Here is a 22,615-nt window from a genome sequence, read left to right as displayed (position 1 = left end):
TTATGCCTTTAAACGAATATTTAGTAAAAACACAAGCCAAATGGTTGCTGATGGTTTAACCTCCCGAGACTTGAAATGCAGACATAGAATTGGTGGTGAAAAAACATGAATTTTATCGAAAAGTCCTATTCCACATGTATTTAACATTCTATTGAGGACGGAAGCGGAATTTGTACGAGCTTAGAATAAGTACAACAAAGTACAATCATAATAATATTCAATTTATTAGATTACAGAAAAAATCGTTGCAATGTAAGATGTTTTAATAATTCACAGAAAGTCTCCACTTTCCTATAGATGAGCTGTCTATTGGACGTAACAACATGTTGCCCCAGTAACAACAGGATTGTCAGCACTATGGGATGTTGTGCAGTCACACTTGCATTCGTTATTCTGGATCCATGCTTTACCATTACAATGTAAATGACAAGAGCACGCCATGGGAAATTGACCTGCCTGACAAACATGTCGTAAACCGCTCGATGTTTGGAATGCACATTTTAACACCTTCTTTTTCCCAGGTGTACCAGGTGTTCCAGGTGTGCCTGGTTTTCCTGTATCGAGAGAGATCATTGTTATGTGACATGTGTAAATATATTACCTAAAGGATGGTACGGCCTCCATCAAATAAACGTAAAATTGGATTAGATGTGCATTTAAATTACAGAAATCCAGTGATGGTTGTTGGTTTTCACAAAAATATCAATTGAAATCAATAAAAATTATTTTTGTTTCATAAAGTACAAAGACGTCATAACTTACCTTGTAGACCATTTGATCCATCAGAACCGTCAGTACCAGGAGCTCCAGGTAATCCTGGAAGCCCAGGTGATCCACGTACACCTTTAGGTCCAGTAGAACCAGGTTTACCATGGGCACCATCAGAACCATCAGCACCAGCAGGTCCGGCAGGACCAGGATAACCTTTAGGGCCTGGGAGACCGTTTGGTCCTTTTTTTCCCGGGGGACCACGTTGTCCTCGTGAACCAGGATCACCAACTACACCTGGTTGTCCATCAGAACCATTTTGTCCAGGTTCACCAGTACTACCGTCGGCACCATCGGGTCCTGGAGAACCCGGAACACCTTTATCTCCCTTATCTCCCTTATCACCATTAAATCCATCACAACCGTTGAATCCATTGGCACCATTGTTTCCTGGGTTACCGGGATATCCTTTGCTTCCAGAATCCCCATCAGGTCCGGCAGGTCCTGGTTTTCCTATCGTACCATGAGCACCAGGTTCACCCTGTAGTCCTCTCACACCTCTACAACCTTCATGAAGTTGTGAAAGTATTTTGATATATAAGCAGATGATATCTTTCGAAGTCAAAATAGTTAAAAGTTTTACCATAACCATCTAACTAACCTTTAGGTCCTGGGCTTCCAGGATTACCATCTGCACCTGTCATTCCTTGTTCCCCATCATTTCCATTACGTCCATCTGCGCCACTTTCACCTTGGTCTCCTTTCCTTCCTGAGGGTCCCACATCACCAACATCGCCATCTGGACCGTTAGGGCCCATTGCTCCAGGTGGACCTGAAGGTCCCTGTTCACCTTGATCTCCTTGAACACCCGGAGGTCCTTTGGGGCCCCTTTCACCTTGAGGCATAGAAAATGAATATTTCATTAGAGAAAAAGATTAAATATCGTAAAACACAAAAATCAATAAATTATAACATAAATAAGAGAAGAATTAAGACGTTCAATACAAAATGAATTTACCTTTTAAGAAAATACTGATGCTGTAAAGGTCGTTGCTGGGTGATATAAACGACATAAGATCAGCTAGATAAAATATAAAACGGTCTTTTTTATTATTAATGCAAACATAAAACGACCTCGTAAAGGGATTCTTTTGCGACAAAAACAGACACTACGATGTTGGACCAACAGCAATACCTAATTGATCAATATTTGCCCACCAAATTATGCAATTTTTGACGCTTTTCAATATAAACACACACAAATGATTTTAAAAGAACGCAATAGTTCTTCCTTACCATCAAATGCCGTTTGGTGCGCATCTATATAAAAAAGAAATCAACATAATTAGAGGTCTTCTATATCCTCGTGATTAAAATAATTACTTCCACCGTATAATTATCAAGGTTTTCACGTACAAGGAATAAACTTTAATTATAAATGCGTCAACAAAAAGACGGGAAAATGAAAGGAAAGGGTACGTAGGACTAGTAATAGTAAAGAATTCTTCACACATGTCAGAATTTTTCGTATTACTCCGTAATCGCTTTATGGTTTGACAAGACATCTTCATCAATTAAACTAATCAACATATATGTCGTTACTAAAGCAAAATAACATGAACAATACATGCCGTGAATTATCATATTCCTCTTCGCATTGAGGTAAATTATAAAGTAAATGGGATATATAAAATAAACATAGTCAATTCTTACCAGTCGCAGTCCATGTTAAAACTAGAAGGAAAACGGAGATCAGTGTGTATCGATTCATAATGACAGACGGTATACGACAACACTTTGAGCTTGGTGTAACATTCTCCGCTCTCTTTTATATAGAACGTTGAATAATAGGTGAAGATCCTTGACACCTTATTGGTCAATCCAGAACTAAGAATGTTTGTGAGGGGGTGAAATTGTTTCGTGAAGAATTTTGTTATCATGGCAGCAAAAAGCACTTGAAAACAGGACGCGAAGCCTACTATATTCGAGTGCCATATTCTCATTTATTTCTTTACCTTTGTAAAGAGACACGAGACAATTCGCATGACATTTTGAAACATAAAAAACTAGAAAAAGACAATCAGTATTTAATAAAGCTTTAGAATTCCTAATACAAACAAGGAAGATTCTTTTTTCATCAAATGGAGAGTTTAAGCTCAACTCGAAAAAACCGGCTACAAGAACAAAACTACTTTTCAAAACACACAGTGAGAGTAAACAATGAAGTGGGAGATTGTGCGTCGGTAGACAGACACCTAAAGAATGAACAATAACTTTTGATTTTTCATCCAGAATGTGCAAAAAAATGAGCTATGCCAAGTAAACTAAAAACTAATACACATCCAAATCATAAGACTCGACTTTTCAGTCAGAGGTGTTTTCTGCAAATTGAAAAAGCAAAATTCTAGTTCAGAAGAAAATTGATAGAATTGTTCGAAAAGTTCATTAAGGTTGGAGAGAATATTAACCTTCAGCTACAAATATTTAGTTGATAACACTTAATTTGGCACAATTACTGCGATAAAGAAAACAGCACAAGAAGAATACACAAAATTTTTATGTTTTGTGCATTACCTGAGTTCGATGTTTTTACAGTTTTAAAAGTAAACATGCCTATCTGAATATTGAACTCATTATCAGTTCATTAAGATGAAATCATCGTTTCCTACGATATTTCAGTGTCAACTTCAAGCTAAAGAAAATCTACATAAGTTTGAAGGGGGTAAAACGTTGTGCAGTGTATGTAAGTAGAACTCTTGACCTTACTAAGTCCTGCCACTTGATGTGCAATGAAGTATTTATTAATTGCAATCGAGATAAGATGATTCAGCACTAACGTCATAAGATTTGGGAAAAATTACCCGACAATAAAGTCTTTAGGAACAATTGACAACATTGAATCAATATTTACTTTATGTGCGTGTGTAGAATAGAATAGAATTTTCATAAGCACTTTTGAGCAATTTAATAATAAGAATACAGTTTAAAATTTTAATTCATAAGTCATAATTTTATTCACTCGTTAACCCTGTTGAAAAACAATGGTTGACTTCATATATTATTACTTGTAGAGCAAGTTCATTTTTAAACAAAACCTAACGCTAAACAATCAAAATTGCCTTATGAAAAATATGTTAACAGAACATGGACAGATGGACTTTGTAGAAGTCTCTAATTTAAATTCTATTTTCAAGAGAACGCTCTAGAGACAACTTAATTTCATTATTTCCCACAAGACAAGGAGTGTCGCGAATAGTGAATATTGATTTAGCTAACAGTGAAGAAAGAACACTTTGTCGAAATCATATAAGTCCCAGGATCATTGGAAAAACAAAAATTGATATGACAAATTCATGTTCATATATTCCGGTGTTTTTGATTTCATCTGAATTGTATTACGTAAATAGGAAAAGAAATGTATATGACTAATATATCAAAGATCGAATTCATAAAAGAAACTTTGAAAAACAGCATTTGCATGTTGGGGAAATGTAAAAATTTTGTGCGCAACATCAATAATTAAGGAAGTTATTATATACTTCTTAATTTTTCCTAAAACAGGAAATTTATTTAGTCGCCTCGACATCACCAACGACGACCACGGAGTTCACAAAACATTCTCGTTTATCATTCATTATTCTCGCAAACATCAACGTCAAGCAATTACGATCGATATTCTAGACGAGACTGATATTTGCTATCAAAAAGAAATACACCTTGAGTGTATTTATCTATAGAACTCGTGATTTTCTTAAGAAGTTGAATGCATTTTTAAGAATGAATAATTTGAGACTTTGCTTGTGTCACTAGCATAAAATTTTATGCAACAATTAATATGACATTGAGAAAGAGTTGTTTCATTTATATTTTTATACTAATCATGTCGTTGTCTGAGATCGTTTGGTATGAAATATTATCACACAACAAACTCACTAAATTACCAACAAATTGTCATCAAAGACAGCATGAAATACATTATGATGCATGTTATATAGAAAGTCATGAAAACCATATAATGCAAAACAGTATTTAGATGAGTGAAGGCTCCATAATCTGTTATCAAAGGATGTAATCTGCATAAACACACAAAACACCTAAAGTGAATATTTGTCTATTCGTTTGACCATAAATAATGTTATCTATTTGGGTTATCTAAGACAAGCTATTTTATTTATGATCTGACATATGAAATGTAATGTAAGTCCGGCTGTGAATCTTTCTTCAAAAGTGGAAAAGAAATTCTACAATAAATTGTGAACTATATAGATAAAACTTACAGTGTGCTCGACAAAATATAAAGTTAATTTGGAAAGTGAGAGACAATGAAAATTAACATTTGTTGCAATTATGAATATAATTAGACCATTACAGTGAAACAAAACACTCTAAGTATTTCTTTAAATTGTGAACCTTATGAACAGGAGGAACATCGGAAATTATTAGTTTTTTGATGTAATTTTTCATTAAGAGAGTTTGACACTCGTTCTTTGAGAAAAGATCTAACATGATTTGTATAACAGGAGATACAACGAGAATATTTAACTCTAAACATGTATGTCATATAAACAAAGATGTTTGAATAATAAAACTTGAGATGTTGTTTATTAACGAGAGAAAGTGAAAGTTTATGAAATTGTAGCAAGAAACTATGACAACAAAAAAAGAAAAGTCGACGAAGTGTTTATTTAAAGAAGCAATATTTCTAAATTGCATTTTCAGAGAATATTTGACATTATTTGTTGTGTTGCTTTAAACATACATTAAAAACAAACTAATTCATGAAGAAAGTGAAGAAGTAAACTAGAAGACTAGAATACGTAGAGCTAGTTTTTTCGTTATTATTATGTATTCAAATGTAAATCTAAAGAGTCCAAGGAAACTGTGAGCTTCAATGAAACTCATTTGTGCTTATATTCACATTGAATGAAGATTTCCTGAGGCGTTTTATGTCAAGCAAACAATTATTCAACACATAACTTTTTTGTAATAAGTGAATTTATTGAAAACTATTGCAGCAAATACATCAACTTCTTAACAGTTGCTTCACAAAAACAAATACAATCTACATACAGCAGATTTTATTTGAATATTTATAATAAAGATAGTATCCATTCATTATTTATATATGGAGTTGCATTCGGCAACATTGTCCTTTCGTGTGAACATGAGGAGTGGGACAATTGCAGTTACATACACCATCCTTGATAACTTTCATTGCACATGCGTAACTACATTGACATCCAACGATTGTGTACTTGGTGGCATGAGCACTGCTGGGAAGGCTGTTGCAATTGATGATACCTCCTGAAGCTTGCACAGATCGACATGAAAATGTTTGGTTTAATCCTGGGATACCACCTTTACCTGGATCACCTTGCTCACCTTGAAAGATGACAAAAGATGTGGTACTTCAAGACTATTCTGGGTACAAAATTACCACCAACAAAAACCTACCCTTTGGACCTGGGTTACCATCAGCACCATTATCCCCAGGGTCACCACGTCGACCACGCGAACCAGGAAAACCTGGTCTACCTGGGCTACCCGTTTTCCCATCAGGTCCTGGGGAACCTGACTCACCATCTTGACCTGGCGGTCCTTGGGAGCCTTGTGGACCGCGAGGTCCCTGAAATCCTTGAGGTCCATCTTCTCCTGGCTCACCAATAGAACCTTTTTTTCCACGAGGTCCAGGAGAGCCTGGGCTACCAGGTTCACCAGGCTTACCAGGTTGTCCTTTTTTGCCATCTCTGCCAGACTCACCACGTGATCCTACAATATACATGATCGTTTTCTAATTTTAGCAATAAAACATTAGAAATGAAAGAAATAAAAGTAGTCAACGTTTTACCTGGGTTTCCTTTAGCTCCTTTATCTCCTTTGGCTCCTTTAGATCCATCTACTCCGTTCAATCCATCAGCACCATCGCTTCCTGGACTTCCTTGTTCTCCTCTATCACCACGATGGCCTGCATCACCCTGTGGTCCTTGAGGACCATTTTGCCCAGGTGTACCTGCTAATCCTTTGAGACCTTGAGGGCCCTGTGGTCCTGCATGAAAACACAGTTATATTAAAGAGATGTTACATATAATCAAATAAATTACTTATACCAACCTGTATCACCGGCTTCGCCAGTTTTGCCTTGCACTCCTTTGTCTCCTTTTGCTCCGTCACTACCATCAACTCCATCTTCACCTGGATCTCCACGCATCCCCTTATCACCTCGTGGTCCGGGGAAGCCCTTATCTCCTTTGCTACCAGTTGGCCCAAGTGGACCAGGTTCGCCTACACTGCCTCTGACACCTTTATCACCTTTCATACCTCTGGGTCCTGGCAGACCAGGTAACCCTAGAAAATGATCAAATAGACAATTGCTAGACTGCAACTATAACATTTTACGTCGTCATGAATGTGGGGTTTTCTCAAAAGAGAAAATCGAGAAGGACTTTATAATTCGTGGGAAAAGCGTAATAGCTAAATGCAAAACAAAGTACAACAAACCTTTTATAGGAGGCTTGGGTTTAGCTTTGATTGACTTGTCGCTTTGTATTGAAGAATCTTCTACATGACTCGATCTTGGCGCTCCGTCTGCAACAGAAAACTTTCAGTAGAATTTCTTTGGCTCGAGGATAAAGAAATAAGCGCAGTAAAAAAAAAACATTTCGAAGATAATTCACATGATAGAAATATAAGTTAATACTTAAATAAAATTTTTTCACACTTTATTAAATTCTTAGCATGGAACATTTTCGTTTAATGTAAAATAAAACTTGCAACCGTTATATACAGGTTGAAGTATTGACTTAAGCGTTGGAACAGCACTTTCAAATTTCGTCGAGTATACAAAAAATCTTAGCTACAGACATTGTTTCAATATTAATAAAATATATCTCTTAATGAAGAGCAACATTGTATGAATATATGAAATATTAACCAACGCAATAAAGCCTCGCGAAATAATTTACAAACTTACATGAAAGGAAAACAGCAAATGTTGCTAACACAACGATAAGAAGATAGGTCGACATTGTGAACGTTGTGCTTGATGGACTAACGTGTGTACCAACATCAAACAAGTTAATTTATATACTGCGTCTCCTTCAGCGTAGGTGGCTTCGCATTCTTGCATATTTGATCACAAGCTCCAATGTCTCTAGGCAATATAGTGCCTTTGTCATCTTCAGGAACTTGCTGTCGGTCTTATTGACACGATCAATATCGACGTTTGAAGAAATGCAAAGAATAGCACTTGAAACACAGGAAACATTGTGCTACAATAACATTTTTTCATCCAGTTCTAGGTTGCCTGGATTTTATATGCAAACAATCGATGATACATGAAAAACGCCATAACAGAATATTTCGAAGTCTTTTCGCTTACTTTTTACATCTTCCATGTTTGATAATAATAAAGCATGAAATTTGCTTAAAGTGCATGTAAATTTCTTCACAAGATGAGGAAAAAAGAAATGCATATTAAGTGGAAATTGAAAGAGAGGGTTTAAATTATGGTAAATGATATTGTATTGTGTGTTGTGTAAGTTAAACATTTCATGTTAACCTAAGGGCAATTTTTGGAAAATATTAACAAATTATGAATGGTGTCTTAATTACATTATCAGTGAATTATTTTGTACAACCAATTTCTATAGTAAATTCACATTTACAATGTATTCAATGTAAAATACTTTAACATTAAACAATTTTTGCTTTTTTACTATCTCTAAAGATGCCATAGACAATAAACCATGCAGGTACTAAGAGGAAAATTATGATTAATATAATAGAAATTGGACCATTCTAGAGTTGTCACGAAAACGAATAACGTAAGGTATTGTTGACAATCCACAATAAATAATTGCTTTCTATTTTCGTTGGCAGATTTAACACCAAAGTCCTCTTTCATTTTGAGAGGTTTTCTAAATCGCCAAAATTTTGAAGTGGCTAGGTCAAGTATGATTTTGACAGGTAAAATGACGGATGTCGTTATTTGAGAATCGGGTCATAATTGTAGGCGGAGTTTCAGGCATTGTAAGTGAGACAATACCATTCGCCCACGTCGCCACACAATCACAGTATATATACAGGCTGTAAAGTTGTGCGACTGACACAGACGGTATACACCATCATCAAAATGGATCTCCGCGTTACATCAGCCGTCTTATTGTGGCTGGCAGCAATGATTTTCAACAGCAGTAAGTGACTTCATTATAACTTAATATGTCTTAATTTTAATGTACATCAAAATATATTTGGTTAGATAGTATGTATTGGATTGCAAGAGTTTAGACGCAATCCAGAAATACCAAACGATTGGTTTAAAAGGAGAATTGCATAGTTTAGAATGTTCTTTGAGGTGATATTTTTAAGATTTTCACTCGCATGATGTTCGCTAAAGATTCCCGCACGATGAAGTAAGAAAAAAAGATAAATTTTCGATTGAAAAAATGCAAATAACGAATGGTAGTTAGGAAAAAGTAGTTTAAGAATGTAAACAAGAACTATTAACGCAATTGAAGAACAATATCACAATATTTGCTTCTATAATAACCCGATTTAACGCAAAACGTGGATTGCAAAAATTAAACTTTTTAAGTAAAAATAACATTGATTAATGAAAGCCTTGATCCAAGTTTATATCAATGAAAGCAATAATAAACGAACATCTAAGACACTGTTATAAATGACGACATTTAACTTTAGGATTGATCGATCGCAACTAAGAATTAACATTTTACTTTAGATGCCTTCTCCCAGGACATGGGGCAAGAGTTGGACCGAGTCTCCCAGGATGTCTCAACCTATCCCTACCATCGAGGTGAGATAATCTGAAAGGCAGTCCTCCAATCAATGTAAGATTGGAGCGATTAATGACATTTAAATGAATTATGTCAAGCGATTGTTTATACGATAATAGACTGGGCAAAGATGTAGAAGCATTTAAAAGAAAAATTTGCCCATAGGAAAGCTCGTAAAATCACCCACAAATTGATAAAACTAAAATTAAGCATGTTGTATAAAAAGAATATCTATCTATTGGAATTAATCATATTATTGTCGAATAATTTCATGTTGTTTAACTGTTGTCAACAGTTAAACAGTTCTTTTAAATATGTTACGTTTCGAGAGAAATTACAACACTTAAACATCAATCTTCTGCATATTTCACGAAGAAAGATATCAGGCTTTATTAGTCTGGTTGTTGAGTAAAATCGTAATAAGAGAGAACGATGATAATCGTTAAAGTAAAGAAATATGAAAGAACAAAACTCACATGTTTAAAGTTTGTTGCCAGTAAAGATGTTCGTTGGAAAATCTGAAATGAAATATAAAAAGTTTTATTTATTAAAAACTATAACAAATAACGCTTCTAATATTTAAATATCGATTGCAGTCATGCAAACTGACAAAACCGTCTTTTTGTCGTATAATTTATGCTCGCGTTTGCTAATTATCTGCATTGGGAAAAACACCAACGAGAATTGACTCGCTACGGCTACGTAAGCTAAATAAACAAGTTGTTAAAGTTTCAAAGTTTCAAGAGACGAATATTAATGAAGACAAAAGATCTGAAGAAAAGCCTTCGCTTCAGATGTTAGAAAACCTTTCATCAATCTTTCAGGCATTGTGAGAGAAACTAGGAGAGAATTCCTATTGCCTAAAACTCCGTCATTAGCATGACAACTGACAGCAATAACTTATTTGTTCCCAGATTTTAAGACCTGTCCTATATCTATTGACATCGCATATTTAATTGACGGCTCAAGCAGCGTGACAGCGGACGAATATCAACTGGAGAAAACAGTCGTCAAAGTTATGGCTTATTTCTTTGGCGTGATGAAACTTGGCACGCATAACGGCGTTGTTAACTATGGAAATACAGCAGTGACCGCTATAAAGTTTCTGGACCATGTTAAATTTTCTACGTTCAGAGATGCAGTAAAAAGCCTTAAAAAAATTGGTGGAAACACACGTATTGATCGCGCTTTAGAGTCTGCACACGACTATCTCTTTATGGGAGGTGGAGGTGCTCGTGCTTCACCAAAAATACCAAAAATTGCTGTAAGTATTTCCTTATAAGGCACTGGTGTATACGATGGAACAGATAGGGATAAAGTCTGGGTAGTGTGGGTGGGGAGGGGGGTGGGTAGTTTGATTACACGGGAGATAATTCTAATGAGAAAAGTTAGGTAGAGAAATACGGCAAAATAAAATACAGAAATATTAGGATACAATTATATCAAACAAAAAGCTGTATCAATCCAATATTGTCATTCATTTGACGTATGAGTAATGAACTTGAAGAAAAAATTTCATTTATTTTTGATTCAATCAGATCGTGTTCACAGACGGTGTAAGTGGTGGACAGTCATTGGATAAAGCTGTAAAACCGCTGGTCAATAAAGGTGTTATCGTATTTGCCATCGGCATTGGTCCAAAAGTGAATGTGCAGTCTCTAAAGTTACTTACACCAAGAGATGATCTACTGTATCTCGTTAAAGACTTCTTGGACCTCTATGTCAAAGCAGGATTTATTGCAAGACAGATTTGCCAGCATGCACGTAAGTAAAGCGATAAGGAAAATATGGGGAATGTCAAGGAAACACGATAATAGAACCCTCATAAACCAGTGAAATAGCCGCCATATAGACAAAATAAATGCATTGTCCCGAGTCTCTTGTGGAAGAGACATTGCACGACAAATTATAAAAATGATTAAGTACGTTGAAGAGGAATTATCATCGACATTACATATTATCCTTGTGTAGAAAACCGTGGTGATTTTGGTCCTAAAGGAGTTCAAGGTCCAGATGGGCCAGCAGGTCCCAAAGGTGAACCAGGACCACGCGGTATGGAAGGAGAGCGAGGAAACAGAGGTAACCAGGGTGCGAAGGGATCAAAAGGAGAGAAAGGTTCAAAAGGATCGAAAGGAGCATCGGGAATAGACGGAGCAAAAGGCAATGTAGGATCACCGGGTAACAAGGGACCCAAAGGACAAAAAGGAGCACTTGGTAGGATACCTTCATATCCACACATGTACTAACCTATCACTCATTAACTGAATAAACAAACCATTGTTAATGTTAGGTGATACTGGAGTTCGAGGACAAATCGGTGATCCTGGACATGATGGCGATGCAGGAGTACGTGGTCCCAAGGGTAAACCTGGACCACAAGGTGCAAAGGGAGATACAGGTAACTAATGCTAAATTTCTCAAATTCAACACGTGGAGAAAGAATCATCATCAATCAGAGCAATAAACTTGGAATGAATTATTTACATTATAGGACAAGGCGGAGAAAATGGTAGCCCAGGAAAAGAGGGAACACCAGGAGCTAAAGGGATAAGAGGAGATAAAGGAGATGCTGGACATCCAGGTGCTCCAGGAGCTGATGGACAAAATGGATCACCAGGACCCAAAGGGCAACCAGGAAAACCTGGGTCACAAGGTGGTCGAGGAGCAAATGGTAACCCTGGACCAAAAGGTGACCAAGGACCACGAGGGGATAAAGGCTTGCAAGGCTATCCTGGAGCGCGCGGACCACCTGGAAAGGACGGTAACCCCGGAAGCAATGGTGGCCCTGGATATGATGGTAGCCAAGGACCACGCGGTGAACCCGGACCACGAGGACCTAAAGGAGACAAAGGGCAACCAGGGGCAGACGGAGCACCTGGTTACGCTGGATCAAGAGGTAAGAGGAGTGAGTCTGTTAACTAAATCCAACTGTACAGGTCGTTAAAATTTCTCTTCCCTTTTCAGGATCTCGTGGTACGAAGGGCGCAAAGGGTGCAGATGCGAACCAGACGATTGTGTGTAAATACTTGCAATCGAATAAAGGTCAACTATCTATGTCCTGTAACGATTTATCATACACTGCAACTGATTGTGGATGTAGTCGAGGTTGTGGTGAATGGAGAGTCTCAGCAGATGGACAAAAATGTTCATGTAAATGTAATACATACGTTCCTACAAGCTTTGCCTCAGTTGGTGTCAACTGCTGTCGTCTACAATGAAGTTTATATTGAACTGGAAGATTTAAACAATGCATTTGGACAATGTCTAATGAATGCAGTTTGATATTATATTATAATTATGAGATGTACCGAGTTGTATGAATAAATTTTCAATGTTTGTCATCGTGTTTAACGTTAACTTTACAAATCACGCGGTGTAGAGAAGCCTTATCTATGAGGATTTACAAATCAAATCTTTTGGATGAAAGTCAAACATGTGTTTAACAATAAGGAGTACATTGTTTGAGAACGCGAGGCACTGACGAAAACCCATCACAAGAAAAAGGAAATACATCATTACGATCGTACTTAACGCCTTCAAACAACAGGTGATTATCGAAATAATCAATAATTGATCAGTTGTCAAAACACTCCACTTATTTGTTTTTAATTGACATAACAAAGTGTGATATAGTTCAAATAAAGCCAAAAGATTCTTTTCGTTGGTTTTTTAATAACCAGGGGAGTAAAAACGTAAAGGAAAAAACAAACAAAAAAATCGTGTAATCGAGAGATAAATACAACCTCAAATTGTCCAAACAATTGTAGCAAAATAAAAAGTTTTACAAGTGGACTGGAGGCGGTGTATCACGTTAACAAAGATCACGAAATATTAAAAATTTCTCCAAAGTTTACTGCAGACAAACTATGACTTTGTATTGAGAAGAAATGCATCAAACGTGCTTTCTCTACAATTTGTGATGTAATATGTTTGCTTTAACTTATCTTGTTCGACGTCAGGTCGGAATGATAAAAATAAGAAATAATCATCACATGATAAAGGACATTTCCCTTTTTAACCTCAAATTATGTCAATGATACTTAATCAAATTTAAATACTTAAAACACACACGTATTTGTTAAAGCTAGCAACCAAACCATCCAAGTAACGTAGCTCATACAAAGAATGCTGAACTGCATTGAATGTACACAGTATAATTTTAACGCTACCTACATTTAGAACCTGCATACCGCGGCATTTTATTATAAGTGGTGACCCTGCTGTCTTGTGAAAGTGTCACGAAAATTTCATACTATAAATTCTATTAAAGTGACCTTTAATGGACGGTCAACGTTACAAAGAGGAACGCAGTCATGCAAAAAAGCCTTTTCTCCAGCCGACATTTTAAAGATAAGGGAACATTCTCCAAATAAAAACTCATAATGTAAACTCAAGATTAAGTTCCATTGCCCAGAGATAAGATTTTCAAAACAATATTCAAGTCGCTATCAAGCCAACAAGTTTCCAAATTAATTTTTTATTGTTTTGAAACTGTATTTAACCGTGGGGTTCGGTAACTATAGTGAATAGTAAAATATACAATTAAATCCTCACGTGGACACGTCAAAGTCTTTGTGTTTGAACAGTTTGCAACTTGAACTCCGTGACATTAATATAGTCACAAACTTTTTAGATTATTACATTCTAGATAAAAGTTAGAAACACTTTAAAATTTTACATAGTTTTTGCTTGGTTATTTGCAAATCTAGTTACATTAAATATTATGTAGATAATATTGTGCAAAAGTCTGGTGGTATGGGGCGGTCAACCAGTATTTAGCGGTCACATGAAATATCTACATAGTGACCGCTTAATTTGAGTGTAATTACACAACAATATAAAGCAAATGTGTAAACATACGACAAGCATTAGACAGCTATCGTTGGAGGTGAGATGACGAAGAACTGTAAGTAACATAAAAAATTTTGGTGTTGTGTCAAATCTATGAGAGAAAGATCTTACAACAAGTAAAGTAAGTCAATATCATGATAGTTTTAACGAACAGATCATCTAGAAAGGTTTAAGTTCTCGCAGTTAACTATTTCACATCTGTAAAAGAAAAGAATTTCCTATTATATGCCTCAAGAAGAATGGTACAACATACGACAAACTAAATTCAACAATTGAAAAGTCAAACTGTTCAAACAAATCTATTTTAACGACGCTCAATTTACTTGACATAAGTGATTAACCTTTTGAATTAAAATGAAACACACGTAACGCTATGCAACGTGAGAAAGAAGATATAAAATTATAGTAGAGATTATTTAAAATCGTGGCAAAAACGGCTTTTTGACGTAATCATGAAAGCCTGACAAATATTTTTTAATAAATCTAGGCAGAGGAGTGCCCCCCGCCTCATTTTGCCTTGAAATAGCCTGATTACACAAGACAGACAATATTTACTGTAGGTCTGTACTGACTATAAACATACGTATCTATAATACATTTACAGTAGAGTGGACTCCTAAAGAATCGCGTAGGAACTTTTTGCAATTTTTCTTTATTAGCTCAATTTCGTATCAAGATTATCTGCAGAGACAGAAAATGATGATCTATTCTTGTGTTCTTACGTGACAGTTTATGTCAGATTTTCATGCATATTATACGTTTACCATAAAAAACACTATGTAAAAATGATAAACGACATGTTACTGACAACTAAACTCACGATTTCTGGGATGCACCCCCCCTCTCAACATTTACTGTCACTCTGAATAAATCATACGACGATTCACTAATAAAAATCCTTAGACGACAATGACTGTAATAAAAATTACATTTTGGATTGTCGTGCTAACATCAACGGTAAGAAGGAAGTCGTTTAATCATTAAATTAAGGAAAGCCTGTTGTTTCTTAAGTATCATTTGTCATTTGCAAGGATTTTACGTGGGATGCACCTAGAAACACAAGGTTATCAATCAAATGGAGCTTGCAGAACTACGGTCGCAAGAGTTTGGTTTTCATAGTAAATTATTTAAGCAGGTTTATATATATATTTATAAGAGGACAGCAGTAATTAAATCATTAAAATGAGTTCAAATAATCTTCTCTAAAATTTTTCATATGACAATAGGGGGAAAGGTTGAAATCGAGTACAATATCCTGAGGAGACAGAGTCTAATAACATCGCATTTTAAGAGAGCTTGTTAACGGCGAGGAAAGTCAGTAAGCCGATATTGTCAAACACTTCCGAAGAGTGTGAGATATAACAAGAGGACCATAAAAAGCGGGGAATATTTAATCAGCTTTATCACGCGAGAGAAAATACATATAAAGCCTTAAGTAGCCATCACAATCTTATTCACTGGATACAAGTCAAGATGAATACATCTCTTCCATCAGAGCGTACTTCTACTACCGTGGCAACAAACATCACCGACTCTTTACTGTCGCAATGTGCTTATGGAGGATATTATTTAACACGGAGTCCAACAGGTTTTTACTATTATAACTACATAATTAACATCATCTTGGGAAGTATGACAACTTTGGTTGGAGCTGTCGCTAATTTCTTGGTCATAACAGTGTATATGAAGACTCGACAACGTCAAGGGTTCAACACGGCATTGTTGGCGTATCTTGCAATAAGTGATCTGTTGGTGACAGCTCTTGTGCAACCGTTGATGATCAGTCGTTTGATATTAGAGCTTCAAGGTGAAAATTTCTGTGTTTATTCCCTAATCATCCGACGATTGTTTGAATTCGTCATTCCAGTATCTTTCCTGTCTGTCGGTTTAATAACGTATGAACGTTATGAAGCGATCTTTAGTCCTGTGAAATACCGTTCAACAAGCCTGAGAAATCGTATTAAAGTTATCATGTTACTTATTTGGCTCTTTGCCCTCATCACGATGGCCATGCGTTTCTTCAAGTTCTTCTTCTTCATCTACTATTTCGTCGCTCTCGTCATCATCATCGCTCTTGTCGTCGCCAATACAATCATTTACATAAAGATAGGCAAAATGGCATCGGATTATACCAAAGATAGACGCGAAGCAGCCGAGAAACAATGCGATTTACGTAGCTCGAAAAGATCCGTACCAAAGACAAGCGTAGTACACGAACCTTATTCTATATCTTCTTTAGTCTTGTAATATGTTACATCCCGATGATTGCCGCGATGTTATACACGGTAATCAAACAAGAAAAATCGCAATCATTACAATTTCTATTCGGATATCTGCCATGGGTCGATTTCTTCGTTTGTCTGAACTCCACACTAGATCCATTTATTTATTGTCTACGAAATCCACGTCTTAAACACGCTGTACTCGACTTCGTATGCAGAGGAAAATACGGTAAATGTGATAGTTCTGTTGACACCGCAGCCAAAAATTCGTTAATGTTACAGAACAGTAGCTCCACTGAGAAAAAGACTGGCGATGATTCAAAAAATTCATGACTGTTGTGACCAGTTAATATGAGATTATTATAAGAGTATAACTCAGTAAATACATTATTACAACAGCTTAACTAACATCTCACGTGGGAAAGTGTTTTTAAAACACTAAGTCCAAATCACAACAAATTAAGTTGGTCTTGGAGTTTTTATCAAATGACGCAATGCCATAAGAATCTGTTAATTTAAAAAATGTTTAAAAAAAAGCAAAAAATGAGATTTTTGAAAGATTGACGAGTCTACCCTTGCTTAGTACATGAAGTTTTTTCATAATCTTTGTAAAGTGTAAATGTAAATATCTAGTTGACGTACTAGTTAAGTACAAAGCAAACATTTCAACGATTATTACAACTCTTAACGATTATACTCCCGCTGAGTCATGCTGAGAAATTGCCTGTGAAATATTTTGACTGTGTGTGTGTTAATTGTTACTAGCGACATAAGCATGAACTTCAGTTGAGGTGAAAAGATTGATTTTGTAAAATTTTGTGAGTCAAATAACGTGTTTGGGCGTGGTGAAGCGTGAAGTTCACATGGGCAAGGAATAGAAATTGCCATTTTGGCAAAGTTGTTGCGTTTTAAATAATTTTAAATCGATGCGAGCGACACAATGCCATTTTGTAAATTAAAGTTATTTGTATGTTAAAATAAAATGAATGAGTTTTAGTAAATTTACCAGATGTAAAATATTGGATAGGTAAAAGATCTTGAATTTTTGAGTAAAAATTATTTTTTGTACGACGCTTGTTGAAATTTCTCTGTTCCACCCTTGTATAAATGTACAAAAAAAGAAGACAAAATTCGAACTGTTGCACTCTCATCTTAACGAGGTCCCAACATACTCTTCATTAGGAAAAGCCACTTCAAAATAAATGCAAATAAAATCAGCTTCAGGGCACGATTCACACTCACAAATTAACAGCAAAAAGCCAACGACGTACGACAATTTGTACCGTTGCTGAACAGACAGAAATTTTCCAAAATGAAAGGCCTAAAATTACTTTTAAACAACAATAAAATGTGATTCATTTTAACAATGCAAACAAACATAGTATCACATTGAATCGAAGTATCGTTTCCTTAAAACTTTAAGCTTTCTTTGTATGATACATTTGTATACAAGTATCATGTATAAACTTTCTTTATATAACACGCATGTTTGCACATGACAAATGGATCTATGGTTTTGATGTTTCCTTAATGAGCAGGAAATCCACTCCAATCTAATTCAAATCAAAGAGGCTGATTAAAGCTGCTTTTAAGAACATAACATCTTAGACACACAAGTTCACTGTTCTATTATTACATTTGACGCGAGAGCGTGCTGGAACAAGCTTTTACCAACTAATGTATGGAAGTAGTATGTTCTGTTTTGTATCTTAATAATTTAAGTTGTTTTTTCTGCATGTTAACAAAGCACAAAATATCCATCAGAAGAGATTATCACTTTCCAATTATACATAGTTTGCTGACTTTCCTTGCAATATCAATCAAAAGTAGTGAATGCGTGCAGACAACGAAAGAATTATAGAAAGTGTGAATTTCGTCATTGAGAGATAGCATTAAACACGACACTTCATAGAATCTCACAGGACACTTCATAGAATCTCAATTTGACGATAATCTCTATTGGTCTCGTACATTCTTCGATAGGATTACACGTTTTGCGTCGGGTCAAACATACAGGACCGCACACGAGTCGAGAATGGCCTTCAACCTAATGAAATTCTTATGAAACCCCTAATTTTAAGCTTTCACTAACTGATTTACATACAGTAGCGAGAAGAGTTTGTCTGAGAGTCTCACATACATTGTCGAAAAATGTTCACATCCTTATACACATACGCACGTCAGCCAAGTTGAAGATACAATATACTGACGCAAGAAACAACGTAAAGAAAAGCTCTAGAAGAGTTTGGAAGTCGCTTAAATCATTCATTACATAATTCTAGCATGAAGTAATTTCACTGTTCTTAATGTACATGAAAAGGCTTCGAAGTTAAATCAACTGTTATAAAGATTCTCGTTTATTTGCACTGAAAAGCTAAATGAATGTCTGGAAAAAAGGTAAGTTTAAAACCTACTTGCAAACGTCTGAAAATATTGCCGACATTTTCAATGATACTTCAAGATCGGCTTTATTGTAGACCCCGCCCCTCCTTAACGAAATACCACCACCCTTGAAGAATACAAGCTGTTGCTGTTGAAGGACTTTGAGAACAACTTCGACAAGAGTTTAATTATCTCAATTCCAAGGACTCTCCCACAAAGCTCAATTGTTTAGAGTTGGATTGAAGGAGACATTGCCCAACTCTTCTCTTTTCTAGAAGCTACTGAAGTTATACCCGCATTGCAACATCCATACAAACATTAACAAACGTAGATTGATCATTTTAACAGGTCCTCCATAGAGCTCCTATCTAACATCTAACATTATAGCGAATTTTTTTAATAAGAAATTAACTTTGACGCAAATTACCGAATAAAGATTGGTATGCCAAGGCTCTTGTGAATTTTCATATCAACGGCCAATCTTAATATCCGTGCAGGAGCCGATATTTCAAAAATACTCGAATACAAAACATTTTTGTTTTTTACGCATTGTCAGGCATTGCATCTTGGACACTTTCCGTTTGTGTTGACGCATTTTCACAGTGAAGTAAGAAAATTTCCAAACCTCAAAATTTGACAACTTTTTCTTTCTTTTCGCGACGTTCATTTGATTGAACCACATTTTCTAAACTCTCCTCATGATCGGCGCTTTTAGTGTGTTTGGATTCTTCGTCTGTAGTTAAGTTGAACGTAACTGTCGTGTTATCTTCAAAGAAACGATAAGTAAATAAAACAATGCTTTGAAGAGCGTATTTGCAATTGGAAAGTGACAACTAGTTCGCCTGAATCTTTTTCAACAATTATTTTTCGAACAGCAAAGTTGTAATTTACCAAAGCAAATACGCTAATTCAAAGAAATACTTAAGTTTCTGAGCAGGCCCTTTGTCTTTGTTAAACAAATAACAAAATTAGAAACGCTCATATCTTCCATCTAACACGGTAGACGAAGCAAGATAAGGCTTTTACTGCGCGCACCATTTCAATATTTTTTTCAAAACTTTTAACCAAATTAACAATTGCATTAAATACACAATACTCTTTCATAACGTAGTAATATTTCTCCTGGTTTAAAATTACATTTCAAAAAAGAGGAAATACTGAACTTACTTAGGCAAAGTAAAAGTATAGCAATGATATAAAAGGTTCAACAACGTAAAGCAGGCAATTACGCCAATCTGATAAAAAAGATTTTCATGGCTAAAAGGAAACTTCATCAAATTCTTACAAATTTATGTATGTATCATCTTTTCATCCAAAGGTACTCAATCTTTTACGGGGGTGACGAAGGAAAATTTCTACTTTTTTCAGGGGGGAGGAGGCATCACAAATATCTTAAAGTGCTTAGTTATTAAAATAATTCACTGGTGGGGAAGGCAACTTTAATGATTGGGAGGGGGAGGCAACACTTAATAATTGTGAGGGGGAGCCAACTGTACTGTTTGGGAGGGAGCCAACTGTACTGTTTGGGAGGAGCCAACTGTAATGATTGGGAGGGAGCCAACTGTACTGTTTGGGAGGGGGCCAACTGTACTGTTTGGGAGGGAGCCAACTGTAATGATTGGGGAGGCAACACTTATTGATTTGGAGGGAGGCAACACTTAATGATTGGGAGGGAGGCAACTGTAATGATTGGGAGGCAACACTTAATGATTGGAAGGGGGGAGGCAACTGTAATGATTGGGAGGGGGGAGGCAATTCTTAATGATTGGGGGGAGGAGGCAATTCTTAACGATTGGGGGGGAGGAGGCAGCCCTTAATAATTTGAGCAATCGAATGGCATTCTAGCCATGTATCTTGCTCTCCTGATATTTTACTCTATCTTACTTTTCTAATATTAATCTGTATTTCCAATCAATGACAAACCTTTGTATTTTCTTGTAATCATGGGACAGTCTCGTTTTAGATGTTCAACTGAGCCACACACCTTACAACCACCACCTGCACGTAGTTGTATATAATGTAGTTTAACATGACAAAAATAACCGCAAAATTAAGCAAGCAATTTTTCACTGACCATTTGGATATAATCCTCGTGGATTTTCAGAACAAGATCTTGCTAAATGACCCATTTCATGACAAATGAAACATTTTGCAAATGGAAATGGCCCTAAAAAATATAAATCTCGCCTTCATTTCTAATTTCTATCATAAACCCAAAGCACTCCTTTGTACATACAAATTGAACAATTTAATGTGACCTGATTATATGTGTTAGTAATCTTGCAATGATGAAAAAATCAACAATTCTTTAATCACCTGAGATGTTCTTGTCCACATTCTCTTTACAATTTTGAGTTGTATGACTTGAGGAGCCACATTTAAAACAAGTACCAATGTTCATATCATTTTCATTAGGACAAGCTACAGCCTTGTGTCCATATTTTCGACATATAAAACAACACTAGAACAAAATACAGGAAATAATTCTGTGCTAACTAACTACTCTTCTATAGTATAAAACAAATTCCGAAGAAGCAAGACATCTTGAGATTGCAAAATATGAATCAAAACAAGACGAGAAGTGAACTGTAAATTTTCGACTTTATTTCAAAGTCATCCTCAGACAGAATGATATTTAAAACCATACATACACATATATATATACAACACATGAAATAAGTAAATGGAAGTAAGCAATTACTTGTTTTAAGCAATAGTGTGATATTTACAAAGGCAGAGTTGGAAGAGGTGTAGTATTTCAAAAGGATGAATTAAAACTGCCGACCCGACTGGTAGAATGAGTGTATTGTAATTTAAGAGAAGAGTTGTAATTCTTTGCTAGCCTTAGGTCCCGTGTTGAGAAAAGGTTTGTTATGTTTGATGAGAAGTGCTTCAAGAAAAGCAAGAATGTGGTAGTTGTTAGATTTGGTTGAGTGAAGTATTTTATTGTTGTTGAATACAAGGTTATCTATAGGAGAGGGAGTTCTGGGAGGTGGAGGGAGATCATTGAGTTGATCATAAACTACTCTTCTCTGACAGAGAAAAAGGAAACACAACCAGTACTCCATCTGTTCATGGTTGAGTTTAAGACAAATGCTTTTTATTTAGTAAAAACTGCAAAAAGCAGCAAAATTAACAAACCTTGCCCTTCTGCCTCCTTAATCTTCTTGATTCTATCTGTTTCAGCCTTTTGGCATCTGGGAATGTCCTTCTCTGAGTTTTTGTTCCTTTGCCATCAACATTTCTTGTCGTCTTGTCTAACTTACAACAACCCTTATTTGTGTCATTGTGTTTTACTTTTTTCCACGTATGTTTATCTAGCAAAAATATAAATTTTCTCTTTCATAAATAAATATATAAACATCTCTTTCAAAAGAACGACAAGACATTGAGAATTGACAAGAAATTATCCTCGTCAAAAGAAATGAACAAGTTGAATAACCGATGTTATGACAGTTGACTGATATTTACAAACCACTTGAAAGCTCTTCCCAAGTTGAAGCTTCCAAGAACTTCTTCTTTCCACTTCTAGCAAATCTTGTCATCGATAAAAAGAAGATTTGAAAAAAAATTCACAGAGAAACTAAAATTTTCGAACAAAATGGCATTTTGCCATGTGCGTGCTGACGTGACAAACAGAGAAAGCGCAACCTCGGG

General features: G+C 35.8%; 4 protein-coding genes and 1 long non-coding RNA gene across 6 annotated transcripts; 3 read left to right on the top strand and 2 right to left on the bottom strand.

Annotated features, from left to right (window-relative positions):
- Positions 1–200: 200 nt before the first annotated feature.
- Positions 201–7,884, bottom strand: LOC124433388 (collagen alpha-1(I) chain-like). The gene is made up of 13 exons (XM_046983148.1): positions 7,679–7,884; positions 7,207–7,293; positions 6,820–7,053; positions 6,557–6,754; positions 6,163–6,477; positions 5,831–6,090; positions 2,724–2,774; positions 2,422–2,533; positions 2,005–2,028; positions 1,727–1,789; positions 1,370–1,603; positions 763–1,275; positions 201–554 (listed from the first exon to the last, which is right to left on the bottom strand). Exons 1-13 carry the CDS (start codon positions 7,731–7,733, stop codon positions 307–309), a joined length of 2,394 nt encoding a protein of 797 aa, XP_046839104.1. The 5' UTR covers positions 7,734–7,884; the 3' UTR covers positions 201–306.
- An 862-nt stretch (positions 7,885–8,746) lies between these two features.
- On the top strand, positions 8,747–12,785 carry LOC124433387 (collagen alpha-2(VI) chain-like). The gene is given in 9 exon segments (XM_046983147.1): positions 8,747–8,900; positions 9,449–9,523; positions 10,418–10,767; positions 11,042–11,267; positions 11,475–11,717; positions 11,794–11,901; positions 11,995–12,350; positions 12,352–12,399; positions 12,468–12,785. Coding segments are annotated over 9 exon segments (1,785 nt in total). The 5' UTR covers positions 8,747–8,839.
- On the bottom strand, positions 9,694–22,606 carry LOC124447325 (zinc finger CCHC domain-containing protein 9-like). The gene is made up of 7 exons (XM_046998234.1): positions 22,434–22,606; positions 22,100–22,275; positions 21,275–21,419; positions 21,033–21,125; positions 20,882–20,956; positions 19,584–19,724; positions 9,694–10,021 (listed from the first exon to the last, which is right to left on the bottom strand). The coding sequence occupies exons 1-6, from the start codon at positions 22,501–22,503 to the stop codon at positions 19,585–19,587; spliced, it is 699 nt and encodes a 232-aa protein (XP_046854190.1). The 5' UTR covers positions 22,504–22,606; the 3' UTR covers positions 9,694–10,021; position 19,584.
- LOC124447313 (muscarinic acetylcholine receptor M3-like) lies at positions 14,381–16,686 on the top strand. Of its 2 annotated transcripts, none has more exons than XM_046998214.1 (2): positions 14,381–14,475; positions 15,581–16,686. In XM_046998214.1, the coding sequence occupies exon 2, from the start codon at positions 15,828–15,830 to the stop codon at positions 16,599–16,601; it is 774 nt and encodes a 257-aa protein (XP_046854170.1). In that variant the 5' UTR covers positions 14,381–14,475; positions 15,581–15,827; the 3' UTR covers positions 16,602–16,686. The 2 variants fall into 2 exon arrangements, with proteins under 2 accessions (XP_046854170.1, XP_046854178.1); XM_046998222.1 differs by lacking the exon at positions 14,381–14,475 and adding an exon at positions 15,132–15,311.
- LOC124447383 lies at positions 18,826–19,407 on the top strand. Its single transcript, XR_006948718.1, has 2 exons — positions 18,826–18,973; positions 19,054–19,407. It is a non-coding gene; the product is annotated as an uncharacterized LOC124447383 (long non-coding RNA).
- Positions 22,607–22,615: the final 9 nt, after the last annotated feature.

The sequence above is a fragment of the Xenia sp. Carnegie-2017 genome, unplaced genomic scaffold (assembly GCF_021976095.1).
Source record: "Xenia sp. Carnegie-2017 unplaced genomic scaffold, XeniaSp_v1 HiC_scaffold_13, whole genome shotgun sequence".
Taxonomy (NCBI): Eukaryota; Metazoa; Cnidaria; class Anthozoa; order Malacalcyonacea; family Xeniidae; genus Xenia; species Xenia sp. Carnegie-2017.
Note: the sequence above shows the minus strand (reverse complement) of the source record. Positions and strands in the feature narration are given on the sequence as shown.

What these genes read in the sequence shown, in the direction of transcription:
- LOC124433388 (XM_046983148.1), bottom strand. Translation starts at nt 7,733, where the DNA reads ATGTCGACCTATCTTCTTATCGTTGTGTTAGCAACATTTGCTGTTTTC. An exon ending in ATTTGCTGTTTTCCTTTCAT is followed by an intron (nt 7,294 to 7,678) that starts GTAAGTTTGTAA and finishes TTTCTGTTGCAG; the next exon opens with ACGGAGCGCCAAGATCGAGT. An exon ending in GCACCAAACGGCATTTGATG is followed by an intron (nt 1,790 to 2,004) that starts GTAAGGAAGAAC and finishes TATTTTATCTAG; the next exon opens with CTGATCTTATGTCGTTTATA.
- LOC124447313 (XM_046998214.1), top strand. Translation starts at nt 15,828, where the DNA reads ATGAATACATCTCTTCCATCAGAGCGTACTTCTACTACCGTGGCAACA.
- LOC124447325 (XM_046998234.1), bottom strand. Translation starts at nt 22,503, where the DNA reads ATGACAAGATTTGCTAGAAGTGGAAAGAAGAAGTTCTTGGAAGCTTCA. An exon ending in TTGGGAAGAGCTTTCAAGTG is followed by an intron (nt 22,276 to 22,433) that starts GTTTGTAAATAT and finishes TATTTTTGCTAG; the next exon opens with ATAAACATACGTGGAAAAAA. An exon ending in TAAGGAGGCAGAAGGGCAAG is followed by an intron (nt 21,420 to 22,099) that starts GTTTGTTAATTT and finishes ATTTTGTTCTAG; the next exon opens with TGTTGTTTTATATGTCGAAA.